The sequence below is a fragment of the Lynx rufus genome, unplaced genomic scaffold (assembly GCF_022079265.1).
Source record: "Lynx rufus isolate CCGP_SWC_20201006 ecotype Redwood Valley unplaced genomic scaffold, mLynRuf1.p SCAF_2, whole genome shotgun sequence".
Taxonomy (NCBI): domain Eukaryota; kingdom Metazoa; phylum Chordata; class Mammalia; order Carnivora; family Felidae; genus Lynx; species Lynx rufus.
This window is the reverse complement of record NW_025814834.1, coordinates 137,027,382-137,044,171: the sequence shown is the minus strand read 5'-3', so window position 1 is coordinate 137,044,171 and position 16,790 is coordinate 137,027,382. Positions and strand designations below refer to the sequence as shown.

At 38.6% G+C, this 16,790-nt stretch overlaps 1 protein-coding gene across 2 annotated transcripts in view; it reads right to left on the bottom strand.

Moving 5' to 3' along the window:
* Positions 1-298: 298 nt before the first annotated feature.
* Positions 299-16,790, bottom strand: part of SASS6 (SAS-6 centriolar assembly protein) — a 59,030-nt gene continuing 42,538 nt past the window's right edge. For both annotated transcript variants that reach the window (XM_047082944.1, XM_047082945.1), the window contains 3 exons: positions 3,849-3,946; positions 1,345-1,439; positions 299-1,245 (listed from right to left, as the gene is read on the bottom strand). In XM_047082944.1, coding sequence (XP_046938900.1) covers positions 1,139-1,245; positions 1,345-1,439; positions 3,849-3,946 — 300 coding nt within the window. In that variant the 3' untranslated portion in view covers positions 299-1,138. The remainder of the gene's footprint in view (positions 1,246-1,344; positions 1,440-3,848; positions 3,947-16,790) is intronic.

Sequence of the window (16,790 nt, the reverse complement as noted above, 5' to 3'; positions counted from 1 at the left end):
TAGTTTTTTAAATATCACACAAGTATTAGCAATCTTTGCAAACAAAAACTGATTTATAGGTTTCATAAGAGAATGCTGCTCTGTACTGGGTGGTGGTCAGCAAGAAAACAAATTGGGGACCCTCTGATACTGGGTGAATTTTTTTTTACCTAATTTTTTCCAAGTAATTCTTACTTGAAACACTTGGTTACAGGGAAAACAGCTGTTAACTTCTAACAGTTATTCAATTTGCCTACTTTATTAAGCAAACGTTAAAATGAACCCATTGATATAAAAAAACAAATACAATGAATATTCATGATGCTCTTCCAGTATTTTTTATAGTACTAATTTTTAAAATATTCTAATACAGATGTAACTGCAAAACAAACTCATGAAATTCAAAAAAGAGAAAAAAATAGATGTGTCAAGACTTCCAGAAAACATTAAAATCCTATAAACTTTGCAGTTCAAATGATTAAAAGCACTTTCTGCCTAATCTGGTTATGTAAATATGCTGTCCAAATTATTTTTATAATTTATCAAAATAAGTAGACTTGTTTAATAGCTAATTTAAAGAGGTTGCAAGAAAAATATTTGCTATGAAGGATTTATTTTCATTCATTTAAGGTAATTTTAGGACTTTTCCCTTTACTATAAACATCAATAATATAGGTAGGTTATCTTTGGAGATAATCATTTTCCCTCATAATTCTCAGGTGTCAAAACTTTTATTTTACCAATGAAAATAAAATGAATTATTAACATTCTTTGGTTTCATATTCTGTCTGAGCAGGTTTTCATTTACCCAGATACTCAATAGAACTAGAATGTCCCTTAAAAGGACCAACTCTTTCCTTGGAACTTCTGAGAATTTCTAAGGATTCGTTTAATAAAATTCATACTATTCTATAAAACACCGTGTTCGCACACTAAAAAGTGTCATTTACTCAGAATCCTCACTCAGAATCCCCCATGGGCTCCTCTAGCTTGCCATAAAAGACAGCGGTCCTTTAAAAAGGATCCAAACGATCTAATACGTTAAGCTCAAGTAACCTTGGAAACTTGCTTGGCTTAGGATTTGATCTATGCTGTTCATATATTTTTAAACCCTGTGAATTTCTAAAATTTCAATAGAAAGTAAAAGGTCACACTAGCATCAACTGTTCGCTAACTGCCCAGGGAAATAGGCTGACGGTGCAGAAGGGAGCACAGGGGGCTTTGAAGATGTCTGTACTGCTCCGAAAGTGCCATCTTTCTGATGGTCTGCAAATGAGGACAGAAAAACATTATTTGTATTCACCAAGTCTTTATATAATACAGTGAATCCACAATGTACAAGCCATTTCAACAATGTCTTCTCACCTGGATTACTGAACAGATTTTGGCTGAGTCCACGTAAAGGAATGCTATCTTCCCTTTTCTTCAGATATTTGGATTCCAGCCCTAAATTTGCACCACTTGAAAGGAAAATAGTATTTATTTTTACAAAGTCTTGTTTTCACCTTAATAGTTAATTCTGAAGGTTTGTCTAATCTATATATATATACATATACTATATGTAAAATAATTTAAGTTATATTTATAGCTTTGTTCTTCAGTGTTTTTTTAAATTTCTTTTTAATGTTTGTTTATTTTTGAGATAGAGACAGAACGTGAGCAGGGAAGGGCAAAGAGAGAAGGAGCTGCAGAACTCTAAGCAGGATCTAGGCTCTGAGCTATTAGCACAGAGCCCGAAGCGGGGCTCAAACTCACGAACTGTGAGATCATGACCTGAGTCAAACGACTGAGTTTGACTGACTGAGCCACCCAGGCACCCCTCTTCAGTGCTTTCTTAAGCAAACAATTTATCCACAAGCCAAAATACCCTTCTTCCCAGTAAACTAAGTAGCACTAATAAGTCAAAGAGCTAAGATAAAGAATGTAGGCTAGCAGGGCATGGGTGGCTCAGTCGATTGAGCATCTGACTTCAGCTCAAGTCATGATCTCGTGGTTCGTGGGTTCGAGCCCTACGTCAGGCTCTGTGCTGACAGCTAGGAGCCTGGAGCCTGCTTCAGATTCTGTGTCTCCCTCTCTCTTTGTCCCTTCCCCACTCACTCTCTCTCAAAAATAAACATTACAAAAAAATTCTTTTTAAGAATGTAGGCTAAATGAAAGTCTACTACTATGAAATTGTAAAACAGCAGCACTTAAGTGATGATACATGATGAAAACACATGTTCATGCTTCAAGAATACCCTTATTATTTAATAACTTCTATTTCATCTTGTATTTAATGAGTAAGATTTTTTCTTTGCCAAAAGCTCTTCAAAATTTTGTTAATACTTCAGTTGTCACTAATAAGCACTATTAAAATTAATACACAATAATGAACTCTAGTCAGATAAATACAAGTATCAACTGCGAAAAAACAGGGAGGGGCATTTATATAGTCATATATTACCCTTTTCTACTACCATAGTCCTACTTTCTAAATCCATCCAGTGTTAAGTTTCTCTAGTAGTTCCTTATAACAAGAATTTAAAGGCACTTGTAAAACAATGACATTACATTCTTAAAATTAAATGGTCTTTTTCCAATTTTCAGAGAAGAATTAAGTGGGTGAACAGGTATTTCCTTCAATTTTAACTTTTAACCTTTGATATCCACTGCCACTTTTTCCTAGCTGACGATGAATAAAGGAAAAAAAAACTAAAAGAGAAAACAGTCAAAATAGCTGACCAGTCCTAATTTTATGGACACACGATTATGTTTGATTTTGTACCACAAATATGATCATCATATTTTCTGCAAGTAAAACTGCTGTTGGGTGTATGAGAGTTAACTGTATCAACACGAAGTTCTACCATTAACACGATTTGCAGGTGCTCCACCTCCTGAACAAGTGTGAAATTATATAAAAATTTCAGGACTTCAAAGAATTCTGACTTTTTTTTAAAAAGAGGCTCACCAACTACCATAATACTTGCATTGGTGCCAATTTTAGAGAAGCCAATGAATAAGAGCCAGCTCATGACAGGCCTTAAAGTGATTAAATTTTAACTAAGAAGAGTTAATAAGAAAAAAATATTACAAACATGAAGAATACCCAGAAGCAAGTTTTCATGCGTTACAAACTTCACTATGTAAAACCTGTGTAAGGTCTAAAAAATAGGAAGGAATTTCTGAGTAGGCAAAACAGAAGTCACAAATTAAAGCTTATTTTGTTAGGTATGGGACAATCTCACAAGCCTTGTTATTCTCAGCAAAGAATTCTAGCAGTTTGAAAGAGCTGGCGTCTCAGAGCACTTTACACTAGCAGCATTAATTCAGAAAAATGGAGAGCTTTCCAGAGGCAAACACAGCCATACAGGAAAACAAAAACAAAAACCACCAAGTAAGAGGAATTAAAAAGATTTCTAATCTACTTGCCCAAAAGCATATGAAAGGGAGATCTTCAGTTATGTAGGAAAGTCTCTTAAAAAATAAAATTTTACTGTATGTTTAACTGTATCTTACAGTTTAAAAAAAATTATGGAAAATCTTTTTTTAATGTTTATTTTGAGAGAGAGAGAGAGAGAGAGAGAGAATATATCCCAAGCAGGCTCCATGCTGTCAGCATAGAGCCAAACACAGGGCCTGATCCCATGAACGGTGAGACCATGACCTGAGTCAAAATCAAGAGTCAGATGCTTAACCAACTGAGCCACCAAGGCGCCCAGGGAAATCTATTTCTTACAAAGAAAAGTGACTCTAGCTTCAATCCCACTGATCAGTAACTTAAAATGTCACAGATAAATAAGTGGGCATCAAAGCTTTCAAACACTGATAAAAATTATTTAGGATGACTTTCAAAAGTGCAAACATTAAATTTTATGACAAGTACTTACTTTTCCTTATCAGTTGAGCAAGGCATACTAATAGTTGTTCCTGTTTGAACATCTCCTAGTGACGTATTTGGTTTTGTAAACTGCAAGTTAAACTGAACCTGTGAAGAGGGAAAACACCTCATGTAACTGAGTTAGTGAGAACGGAGGCAGTTCCATATGAAGATGGATGGTTAAAACTTCTTTCTCATGTATCTAGAACATAGAAGAACAGGTTCAACAAGTTATTTTATAACACAAGAACATTTTCCTGAAGAGATTTAACAACAACAAAAATCCTATTTCTCCTTGCCAAAAATATTCCTGTGATAGAAGCAAGATGAACAGTGCAACATGATCTCTTAACAATTATTTTGAAACAAAAACAAACACTAATGCAGCCAATCCTTGTACAACATGGGTTTGAACTGTAGGGGCTACTTATACGGACTTTGGTCAATAAATACAGCACACCAGTAGAATGCAGTACCATCTGTCTCCTCATCCCCGCCCAGTTAGCAAAGCTGGATCCTGAAGTAACACCTACTCCTTATCCACTTGACTCCCTAGTTTCTGCTTACAGGAAATGCTGGCAAGCAATAAGCTGCTAGTTCCCTGGGGATTTTAGCTCACCACCTCAGAGAACATCCACCATGGTGGACGGCACCCCTGCCTGCTGTCTGCTCTTCACTGCAGGCTCCCTCCTTGTTGTTCTGGGGTTTCCCCAGACCCTCCAGTGGTGTGGTATCTTTCGTTCTGTGATCCTTGCCCAACTACAACCAGTAACTGGCCCTGCCACTTCAGCAAGAATCTCTCTCCAGAGCCGGTTCCTTTACTGCCTCTCAGCTCAGGCCTCAGTGAACTAACCATGCACACAGGGAGTGGAATGAGGAGTGCCAAAAGCAGGGGAGAGTCCAGCCTACCCGTATGCTTCCTCTACATTCCCTTTGTTTGTAATCATTTGGCAACTTCTTATGTTTCAATCACAATATAAAATACATTCATGGGGAAGACGGGGAAACTATATTTTTTTTCACACACACATACATATATATATGAAATACAGTAGTTAAATTTGAGGTAAGTCAAAAGTTATACATGATTTTTTGACAATGCAGGGGTCAATGCCTTCTAACCCCAGCACTTAAATAAGTATCAGGGCACCTGGGTGGCTCAGTTGGTTGAGCATCCAACGCTTTTTTTTTTTTTTTAATGTTTATTTTTCAGAGAGAGAGAGAGAAAGAGACAGAGAGCAAGCAGGGGAGGGGCAGAGAGAGAGGGAGACACAGAATCCGAAGCAGGCTCCAGGTTCTGAGCTGTCAGCAGAGAGCCCAACATGAGACTCGAACTCACAAACTGCGAGATCATGACCTGAGCCGAAATCGAACGCTTAACCAACTGTGCCACCCAGGCACCTGGAGTATCCAACTCTTGATTTCAGCTCACGTCACAATCTCACAGTTTGCGAGTTTGAGCTTACCGCCCCGTCAGGCTCTGTGCTGACAGTGCAGAGACTGCTTGGGATTCGTTCTCTGCCCCTCTCCTGCTTACGCTCTCTCTCAAGATAAATAAATATACTCAAAAAAAATTTTTTTTAATTTTTAACTTTTATTTATTTTTTGAGAGAGACAGAGCATGAGCCGGGGAGGGGCAGAGAGAGAGGGAGTCACAGAATCCGAAGCAGACTCCAGGCTCTGAGCTGTCAGCACAGAACCAGACATGGGGCTTGAACTCATGAACCACGAGATCATGACCTGAGCTGAAGTCGGATGCTTAACCGACTGAGCCACCTAGTCACCCCCAAAATTTTTATTTTATTTTTTTTTTTAATTTTTTTTTAACGTTTTATTTATTTTTGAGACAGGGAGAGACAGAGCATGAACAGGGGCGGGTCAGAGAGAGGGAGACACAGAATCTGAAACAGGCTCCAGGCTCTGAGCTGTCAGCACAGAGCCCGACGCGGGGCTCGAACTCACGGACCGCAAGATCATGACCTGAGCCGAAGTCACCCGCTTAACCGACTGAGCCACCCAGGCGCCCCTCCCCCAAAATTTTTAAATAAGCAAGTGTCATAGTTCTAAAAGTTTTCTCCCTATTTATAACAATGATGCATATACAGCATGTATTCTGAGAATTCTTCCCTTTTCAAGAATTTTCAAAGTCTGTTATATTTATGGTTTCTAAATGAAAGGCTAGGAATTAGAATTTTAAAACAAAAGTAACCCACGAATCTATACAAAATCCAAACTAAAATAGATGACTGAGCATGTTTCACACCAGGAATTTATAAATGGGTTCTATATCAGAAAAATGTATACACATAATCAAACTAATAGATGGAAAAAAAATTATGACCACTTGCATACAAAAGGAAAAGGCAGGAGAAAACATTAAATATCTACTTTTGGTAAAAAGTCAATAAAATAGGAATAGATACTAATTTCATAGGTTAAAACTACAAATTAAAAAGGTATATACTACTGTACTATCAAGCTTCAATATTCCAAAGATATTAGTTCTCCCTACATTAATCCATGCATTTCACATGATAACCTTAAACACAAAAAGGAGTTTTTAAAGTGAAACAAGCTGACTCTAATATTCCTTATAGAAAAATAAATATGGAGTGCCTGGGTGGCTCAGTCGGTTAAGCATCCAACTTCGGCTCAGGTCATGATCTCTCTCAGTCCATGAGTTTGAGCCCCACATCAGGTTCTGTGCTGACAGCTCAGAGCCTGGAACCTACTTTAGATACTGTGTCTCCCTCTCTCTCTGCCCCTCCCCCACTTGCAGTCTATTTCTCTCTCACAAAAATAAACATTGAAAAATTAAAAAAAAAAATATGGGTGAGGAATATTAAAGTATCAGATAGCAATTCATAAGATAATTTTCAGCACCAATCACAAATTAGAAAACTGTACAAAATAAAAAGAATGGTCTCAAATACTGAACAGACAATGCACAGGTTGTATGTAACCTTTGAGAGAAATGTAATTCCCCATCAATGACCCAGCTTTCCAACTGGAGGCACACCCTAAATTCAGGTACAGAGGGAAAACATAGATCAACATCAGAATTTAGGGAGTTTGGGGTAAGTGAAAGTTAAAGGGCAGAATTCTGATGAGAAAGAAGCTATAAAGGAAAATCTCTGGAAATCTGCACATGGATCCCTTAGAATTTTTGCTTAGTACTGGCCACATGCATAGGGAAAAATGCCCCAAGACTAAAAAAAAGAAATGGGAGGGGTGCCTAGGTGGCTCAGTCGGTTGAGCATCTGACTTCAGCTCAGATCATGATCTCACACTTCGTGGGTTCAAGCCCACAGTGGGCTCTATGCTGGCAGCTCAGAGCCTGGAGCCTGCTTTGGATTCTGTGCCTCCTTCTCTCTCTGCCCCTGCCCTGCTCGCTCGCACTCTCTCTCTCTCAAAAATCAATCAACATTAAAACAGTAAAAAAAAAAAAAAAAAAAAAAAAAAAAAAAAAAGAAATGGGAATTTTCACATGAACAATTTCTAAGGTTCATAATCATGGAGACACATAGTAATCATTTAGGGCATTCAGTGAAGAGCCACAAAGGATCACAGCTTTGTAGAAGGGCTGAACTATCTCTTGAGTAAAAGCTACTTTAGATGCACCCAAGTAAAGCTAAAGAAAAAAAATGAAAGAAACCTAGAATGCTCCAAAGGGATCAAGGGAACCCACAACTAACTTAAATACCAGCCACTCTTTATTTTATTAAAAAAAAATTTTTTTTAAATATTTATTTTTGAGAGACAGAGACAGGATATGAGCAGGGGAGGGGCAGAGAGACAGGAGACACAGAATCTGAAGCAGGCTTCAGGCTCTGAGCTGTCAGTGCAGAGCCCAATGCAGGGTTCAAACTCATGAACCATGAGATCATGACCTGAGATGAATTTGGAAGTTTAACCAACTGAGCCACCCAGGCAATCCTACCACCCACTCTTTAAAGGAAGATAACAAAACACATATGGTCAACAATGTAACCACTGACAGTGTTCCACAGTCTATCAAAAATTACTAGAGATGACATTAAGAAAATGTAACACCAAGGAAAGAGTCAATAGAAACAGATCCAGAAATGACAGAAATGATAACAGGACAAGGACAGAGATGTTAGAACAAAGATAACGATCAAAAAGAATTTAATGGAAATTGAAAGTATGAGAAAAATGAAAAATATAAAAAAGAATGAAATGGAACTTGCAGCGATGGCAAATTCAATACCTCAAACACAAATTTCTAACTGGACAGAAATAACAGCATATTAAACACTGCAGAAAAAAAAAAAGATAGGTGACTTTAAAACATAGCATTTGACTGTAAAATAAAGCATAAAATAATGAACAGTCTCAACAGAAAAATATGGGATCAACCATGTATAAATGGAACATTGAAAGAAAATAATAGGAAAAAAAGTGAAGAAATAATGACCAGAATTTTCCAAGTTGTCAACCATAAACCCCTGATACACAGATCCTCAATAAAAAGCCCTAAGTGGATAATGATATACATGTACCACACCAAAATATATTATAAATAAGTTGCTGAAAAAAACAAAAAAAAAAAGGAAATGTGAAAAGCACCCAGAGAAAAAGTCACTTTCTAAAGAGGAAAAGTGCTAAAAAAATGACTACTAATGACTTGCCAGAAACTATTCAATCCAGGCAACACAGGATAACCTCTTCAAAATGCTGAAAGGAAACAGAAACTTGTTGATTTTGATGGCAACGTAGGAAGAGGACAATGTAGAAGGACCCTGAACTCACCTCCTCCAGAGACACACCAAATCTACCTCTTTATAGAGCAATTCCTCCTGAAGATGCTGAAGGCTGAATGAACAACTTGTGCATAACAAATATAGACAGAATGGCAAAAGGTGGAGACAGGGTAAGAAAGGGAAACACCCAGGGGCGCCTGGGTGGCGCAGTCGGTTAAGCGTCCGACTTCAGCCAGGTCACGATCTCGTGGTCCGTGAGTTCGAGCCCCGCGTCAGGCTCTGGGCTGATGGCTCGGAGCCTGGAGCCTGTTTCCGATTCTGTGTCTCCCTCTCTCTCTGCCCCTCCCCCGCTCACACTCTGTCTCTCTCTGTCCCCAAAATAAATAAAAAAAATAAAAAAACGTTGAAAAAAAGAAAGGGAAACACCCAATGTCAACACTGCGAACTACAGTGGGGAAGGATAGTACTGAGTAACTATGAGCTGATTCACCTGCCCTACGCACAGAAAAAAACCTCAGATTAAAAGAAGAGCTAGAATATAAAAGATCAAGTCCTAGAATTCTGCCAAAAGCAAGAGAGCTGCTGTACCCTCTCCGAGCCACAAGGGCTGGTGAGGACTGTTTATATTCCCCCTCCACCTTGATAGCGCAGACAGGGGACAGGGTACCTCAGCCAGCCCTGGGCTCCTAGCCCACACCACTTCCAGACACCCTGGGAAACAAGAAAAAAGCTGCAATTTAAAAGAGCAACTAGAATAAAAGATCCAGGCCTAGAATTCTGCCACATGGTGGAGGGAACTGTTGGAACTCTCTCTGGGTTGGAGGGGCTGGGAAGTGGCACAGTTTATTTTGCTCAGCCCTGACAGTGTGGATGAGAACAGGGTTTGACCACCCTAGCTGGAAGACTGCTTCAGCGACCCCAGCATGGTGCACACCAGAACACCCCTAATCAGCGCTCACTGTACTCCCGCCATTTGCCACAGTAACAGGAGGGGCAAAGCACCCCAGAACATTCCAAGCCCTTACCACTTTAGCTACAGACATCTTGCCAGGGCACCCCTAGTAAAGAATACCTCAGGACCTCCAAACCCACTGCCACATCATCTCCAGATGACTTATCGGGGTGCCTTCTGTGTAGAGTGACACGGGAAGCCCTGGCCAGTGTCCACTTCAGTTTCAGCTGTCCTGGGAGGATACCCTCTGCATGGAGAGCTCTGGGACCACCCTGGCCCCTGCCTGCTTCAGTTCAGGACCTCCCACCATGGCAGCTGCAGGACAAAGTACCCCATGATGCCCAGCCCACACAAGCCATACCTCCAGCCAGCCAGCCAAGGTCACCAGGCGTACACAATCTACACAGGAGATGACCATACACAAGATGATTCCTTTAAGTTTAGGAGAAATAGCTGTTACACCAAATTCAGAGAAGTAAACACAGAAAGTCAAGCAAAAGGAGAGAGAAATATGCTCCAAATGAAAAGACCACGACAAAAGCTCAGAAAAGAACTAAATGAAACAGAAATAACTAATCTATCTGATAAAGATTTTGAAGTACTGGTCAGAAAGATGCTCCCTGGACTGTGGAGAAGAATGGATGAACTCAGAATTCAACAAAGAGAAAGTACACAAAAACTAATCAGAACTGTATTAACAACTGAATGTAAAATACAGTAGAAGAATCAACAGCAGATTAGCAAATGCAAAGGAACAAATCAGCAACCTGACGGTAATGGAAAGCAGCCAAGATGAACAGCAAAAAACGAATAGTTTCTTTTAGGTAAACTCTACCCCCAACATGGGGCCTGAACTCATGACCCTAAGATCAAGAGTTGCATGCTCCACCAACTGAGCCAGACAGGTGTCCAAGATAAAAGATTTTTAAAAAATGAGGGGGCGACTGGGTGGCTCAGTCGGTTGAGTGCCCGACTTCAGCTCAGGACATGGTCTTGCAGTTCATGAGTTCGAGCCCCGCGTCAGGCTCTGTGCTAACAAACAGCTCAGAGCCTGGAGCCTGCTTCAGATTCTGTATCTCTCTCTCTCTCTCTCCCTCCCCTGCTCATGCTCTGCCTCTGTCTCTGAAAAATAAATAAATGTTAAAAAAAATAATAAAATAAAAAATGAGGATAGATTAAGGGATTCCTGGACAACATCAAGAGAGCAAACAGTCGCATCAAAAAGATCCCAGAAGAAGAGAAAAAGTGCAGAAATCTTATTTGAGAAATAATACCTGAAAATACATAACCTGGGGAAGGAAACAGATATCCAGGTCCAGGAAGCACAGAGAGCTCCAAACAAGATGAACCCAAGGAGGTCCATACCCTGACACATAATTAAAATAACAAAGAGTAAAGATACAGAACTTTTCAAATAGGAGAGAAGCAACTGGTTGCTACAAAGGAATCCCATAAAGTTATCAGTTAATTTCTCATCAGAAACGTTGCAAGCCAGAAGGGAGTGCATGATATATTCAAAGTGCTGACAGGGAGGAAAAAAAAAAAATACACCCAAGAATATTCTACCCAGCAAGGTAAGAGTGTTTCCCAAACGAAAGTTAAAGGAGTTCATCATCACTAAACCAGCCTTAAAAGAAATGTTAAACAGACTCCTCTAAGTGGAAAAGAAAGGGCCATAATTAAAAGAAAATTAGGAAAAGAAAAACTTTCATGAATAAAAGCAAACAAACAATAAAGATAATTAAGCAATCACTTACGAAGTTAGTATGAAGGTTAGAAAAGTAGTAAATTCAATTATTTCTAAAAAAAATTAGTTAAGGGGAGTCACAAAATAAAAAGATGGAAACTATGAGGGGCTCCTGGGTGGCTCAGTCAGTTAAGTGTCCGACTTCAGCTCAGGTCATGATCTCACGGTTCAGTTCTGTGAGTTCGAGCCCTGCGTTGGGCTCTGTGCTGACAGGTTAGAGCCTGGAGCCTGCTTCAATTCTGTGTCTCCCTCTCTCTGCTCTTCTCCCACTTGCACTCTGTCTCTCCCTCTCTCAAAAATAAACGTTAAAAAATTTTTTTAAAAAGATGGACACTAGGGGCGCCTGGGTGGCGCAGTCGGTTAAGCGTCCGACTTCAGCCAGGTCACGATCTCGCGGTCCGTGAGTTCGAGCCCCGCGTCGGGCTCTGGGCTGATGGCTCAGAGCCTGGAGCCTGTTTCCGATTCTGTGTCTCCCTCTCTCTCTGCCCCTCCCCCGTTCATGCTCTGTCTCTCTCTGTCCCAAAAATAAATAAACGTTGAAAAAAAAAAAATTTAAAAAAAAAATAAAAAGATGGACACTATAAAAACTTATACAAAAAATGTGAAGGGGAGGGAGTAAAAATAAAGTTCATTTACAATGTCTTTAAAATTGACTATCAAGATAATATAGACTGTGGGGCGCCTGGGTGGCGCAGTCGGTTAAGCGTCCGACTTCAGCCAGGTCACGATCTCGTGGTCCGTGAGTTCGAGCCCCGTGTCGGGCTCTGGGCTGATGGCTCAGAGCCTGGAGCCTGTTTCCGATTCTGTGTCTCCCTCTCTCTCTGCACCTCCCCCGTTCATGCTCTGTCTCTCTCTGTCCCAAAAAAAATAAATAAACGTTGAAAAAAAAATTAAAAAAAAAAAAAAGATAATATAGACTGTTATATACTCAGAGTGTTATATATGAACTTCATGGTAAGTATAAACCAAAAACCTATAGCAGGTACACATAAGAGAAAGAAATCCAAGCATAACACTAAAGAAAGTCATCAATCACAAGGGAAGAGAGCAACCGAAGAAAGGAACACAGAAGAACTACAAGAACAACCAGAAAACAATAAAATGGCAATAAGTACATACTTATCAAGAATTACTTTAAAAACGCAAAGGATCTAAATGGCCCCATCAAGATACAGGGTGATGGAATGTTCCCATAACAAAACAAGCCCCATCTATATGCTGCCTACAAGAGACTCACTTCAGACCTAAAGACACATAAAGACTGAAAGTGAAGTGAAGAAAAAGATATTCCAGGCAAATGGAAACAAAAAAAAGCCTAGGTAGCAATACTTACATCACACAACAGACATTAAAGTGTAACAAGAGACAAAGAAGGTCGTTACATGATAATAAGGGGATCAATCCTTAAAGGGAACAGAACTGTAAATATCTACCCACTCAACATTGGAGCACTTAAATACATAAAGCAAATATTAACAGACATAAAGGGAGAAATTGACAATAATACAATAATAGTAGGGGACTTTAACGCCCCACTTACATCAATGGATACTGTATCCAGGCAAAAAATCAATTAGGAAACAGGATCTTTATATGACATATTAAAATTTATTTTATTTTTTATCTTTATTTGTGAGAGAAAGAAAGACCTCGAGGAAGGGATATGGGCGAGGAGAGGAAATAGTGGAGGAGAGAGGGAGAATCCCAAGTAGGCTCCAGGTTCAGCACTGAGCCTGACATGGGGCTTGATCCCATAACCCTAGGATTATGACCTGAGCCAAAAATCAACAGTCGGATGCCCAACCAACTGAGCCTCCCAGGCAGGCACCCTGACATATTAGACCAGATAAACTTTACAAATATATACAGAACATTCTACCCCAAACCAATAGAATACACATTTTTTTTCAAAACACGTGGAACATTCTCCAGGACATATCATCTCTTAGGCTACAAAACAAGTCTCGATAAATGTTAAGATTGAACTCCTATCAACTATCGTTTCTGACAATCATTATGAAAGAAATTACAAGAGGGGCGCCTGGGTGGCGCAGTCGGTTAAGCGTCTGACTTCAGCCAGGTCACGATCTCGCGGTCCGTGAGTTCGAGCCCCGTGTCAGGCTCTGGGCTGATGGCTCAGAGCCTGGAGCCTGTTTCCGATTCTGTGTCTCCCTCTCTCTCTGCCCCTCCCCCGTTCATGCTCTGTCTCTCTCTGTCCCAAAAATAAATAAAAAACGTTGAAAAAAAAAATTAAAAAAAAAAAAAAAGAAATTACAAGAAAAAAATTGGAAAAAGTACAAACACATGCAGGCTAAACAACACACTACTAAATACCCACTGGGTAAATGAAGAAATCAAAGTGGAAGTAGAAAAATACACTAAGTAAAATAAAATGAAAACACACCAGTCCAAAATCTACAGGATGCAGCTAAAGCAATTCTAAAGAGGAAAATTTATAGTGATAAAGGCTTACCTCAAAAGACAAGAAAAAAATCTCAATCTATCTAACTTTACATGTAAAGGAACTACTAGAAAAAGAACAAAGCTGAAGCCAGTACAAGTAAAAAAATAAAAGATCAGACCACAAATAAATAAATGAAACAGAGACTAAAAAAACACTGGAACAGATCAATGAAATCAGCTGGTTCTTTGAAAAGATCAACAAAATTGACAAACTTTTAACTAGACTCATCAAGAACAAAAGAGGAACCGAATAAATAAAATCAGAAGTGAAGGAAGTAGCAACTGACACCATAGAAATACAATCGATTGTAAGAAACTAAAATGAAAAATTATACACCAACAAATTCAACCCAGAAGACAAGGACAGATCCCTAAATATACACAATCTTCCAAAACTGAATTAGGAAGAAACAGAAAATTTGAACAAATTTCCAGTAAAAAAAAACAGCAACCAAAAAATATCCAACAAATTAAAACCCAGAACCAGATGGATTCAGAGGTGAATTCTGACATTTAAAGAAGAATTAATACCTATTTTCTCTTTAGTCTATTCCAAAAAAAAGGAACAGGAAAGAAAGCCTCAAAACATACATTCTATAAGACCAGCATTACCCTCATATCAAAACCAGACAAAGACACTACAAAAAAGGAAAACTATAAGCCATATCCCTGAAGAACATGGATATAAAAGTCCTCAACAAAATACCAGCAAACCACACACAACATTATTAAAAGGATCATTGACCATGATCGAGTGGGATTTATTCCTGGGATGCAAGGGATGGTTTAATACCTGCAAAACAATCAACATGTGAAACACCACTTTAACAAAAATAAGAATAAAAATATCATCTCAATTACTAAATAAAAATCATTTGACAAAGTCAATATCCATTCATGATAAAAAATTTTCAACAAAGTGGGTTTAGAGAAAACACCTCAACATAATAAAGGTCATATATGATAAACTCACAGCCAACATCATACTGAATAGTGAAAAATTGAAACCTTTTCCCCTCAGATCAAAAACAGCACAAGGATATCCACTCTAGGTACTTTTATTTGACATACTACTGAAGTCCTAGCCACAGTAGACAAGAAAAAATAAAAGGCATCCAAATTGGTAAGTAATAAGTTAAATAGTCACAATTTGCAGATGACATGATACCAAACATAGAAAACCCTAAATGCTCTACAAAAAAACTATTGGAATAAGTGAATTCGACAAAATTGCAGAATATAAAATTAATATACAGAAATCGGTTATTCCTATACACTAATAATAAAGTAGCAGAAAAGGAAATTAAGAAAATAATTCCATGCACCCCTATATTGATTAAAGCATTATTTACAATAGCCAAGTTACAGAAGTAGCCCAAGTGTCCACTGATTGATGAATGAATAAAGAAGATGGGGTATATATATACAATGGAATATCAGCCATAAAGAATGAAATTTTGCCATTTGCAATAAAATGGTGGAGCCAGAGAGTTTAAGCAAAATAAGTTAGAGAAAGAAAAATAACCATATGATTTAATTCACATGTACAATTTAAGGGGGGGAAAAGGGGGGGAAAATAAGAGAGAGACAAATTAAGAGACTCTTATTTACAGAGAATTGATGGTTACAGAGGGAGGGGGGGTGAGGGGATAGGCTAAATAGCTGATGGGGATTAAGAAGTGCACTTGTGATGGGTGGCTAAGTTGGCTAAGCATCCAACTTTGGCTCAGGTCATGATCTCGTGGTTCATGAGTTCCAGTCCTGCATCGGGCTCTGTGTTGACAGCCCAGAGCCTGGAGCTTGCTTTGGATTCCGTGTCTCCCTCTCTCTCTGCCCCTTCCTTACTCATGCTCTCTCTCTCAAAAATAAATAAACATTAAAAAAAATGGACAAAAGGTTAAATAGATGTTTTACCAAAATAAATACACTGATAACAAACAAGCACATGAAAAAATGCTCTCAGCTTCATTAGCTATTAGGGAAAATGCATGTTAGAAGTCACAATAAGAGATTTCTATATACCTATTAGAATGGCTAAAAGTAAACAATTCACCATACCAGCTGTTGTCAAGAATATAATATATCTTGAATTCTCAGACTGCTGATGGATGGTTCAACCACTTTTGGAAAAGTTTGGTAGTTTCTTAAAAATGAAATATATATCTCCAGCCATTCCATTTCTAGGTATTCACCTTAGAGAAATACAAAGACTTATACACAAACAATCACAAGCAGCTTTATTTGTAATAGCCCAAAACTGAAAGTGACTGAAATGTCTATCAAATGGTGAAGAGATAAACAAATGGTGGCATATGCATTCAATGATATACTATTGAGCAATTAAAAGAACTACACACTACAGACGACAAAAGCTTCATATTGTATGATTCTATTCATATGAAATGTAATGAAGCAAATGTACAGACAGAAAGCAGATCAGTACTTGCCTAGGGCTGGGGGCAAGAGTGTGGATTAACTACAAATAAGCACTAGGGAACCTTCTGGGGACATGTAAATGCTCTAAAATTGGACTGTCATAATGGTTTCACAACTGTATAAATTAACTAAAATTACTGTACTGTAAACTTAACCATGGGAGAATTTTATGGTATATAAATTATACTTTAGTAAAGTTTTAATTTTTTCTTTAAAAAGTACCATAAAGAATAAAAAGACAAGGCAAAAATTGGAAAACAGTACGTTAACATATAAAACCCACAGCAGACTAGTGACCAAGATATATATAAAAAATGCTTATGATGTCATTTTTTAAGGGCTACACACCTCAAGCAAACAAATGGATAAAGAAATAGACATTTTATAGATGAGGAAACCAACTATAAATACAAAGCTGATGTTTCACAATAATGAGGGAAATACTAATTTTCATCATAATCACCAGACAGACAAAATTATCTTTGACCCAGTTACTTTTAAGAATTTATCTCACACCGGGGCGCCTGGGTGGCGCAGTCGGTTAAGCGTCCGACTTCAGCCAGGTCACGATCTCGCGGTCCGTGAGTTCGAGCCCCGCGTCAGGTTCTGGGCTGATGGCTCAGAGCCTGG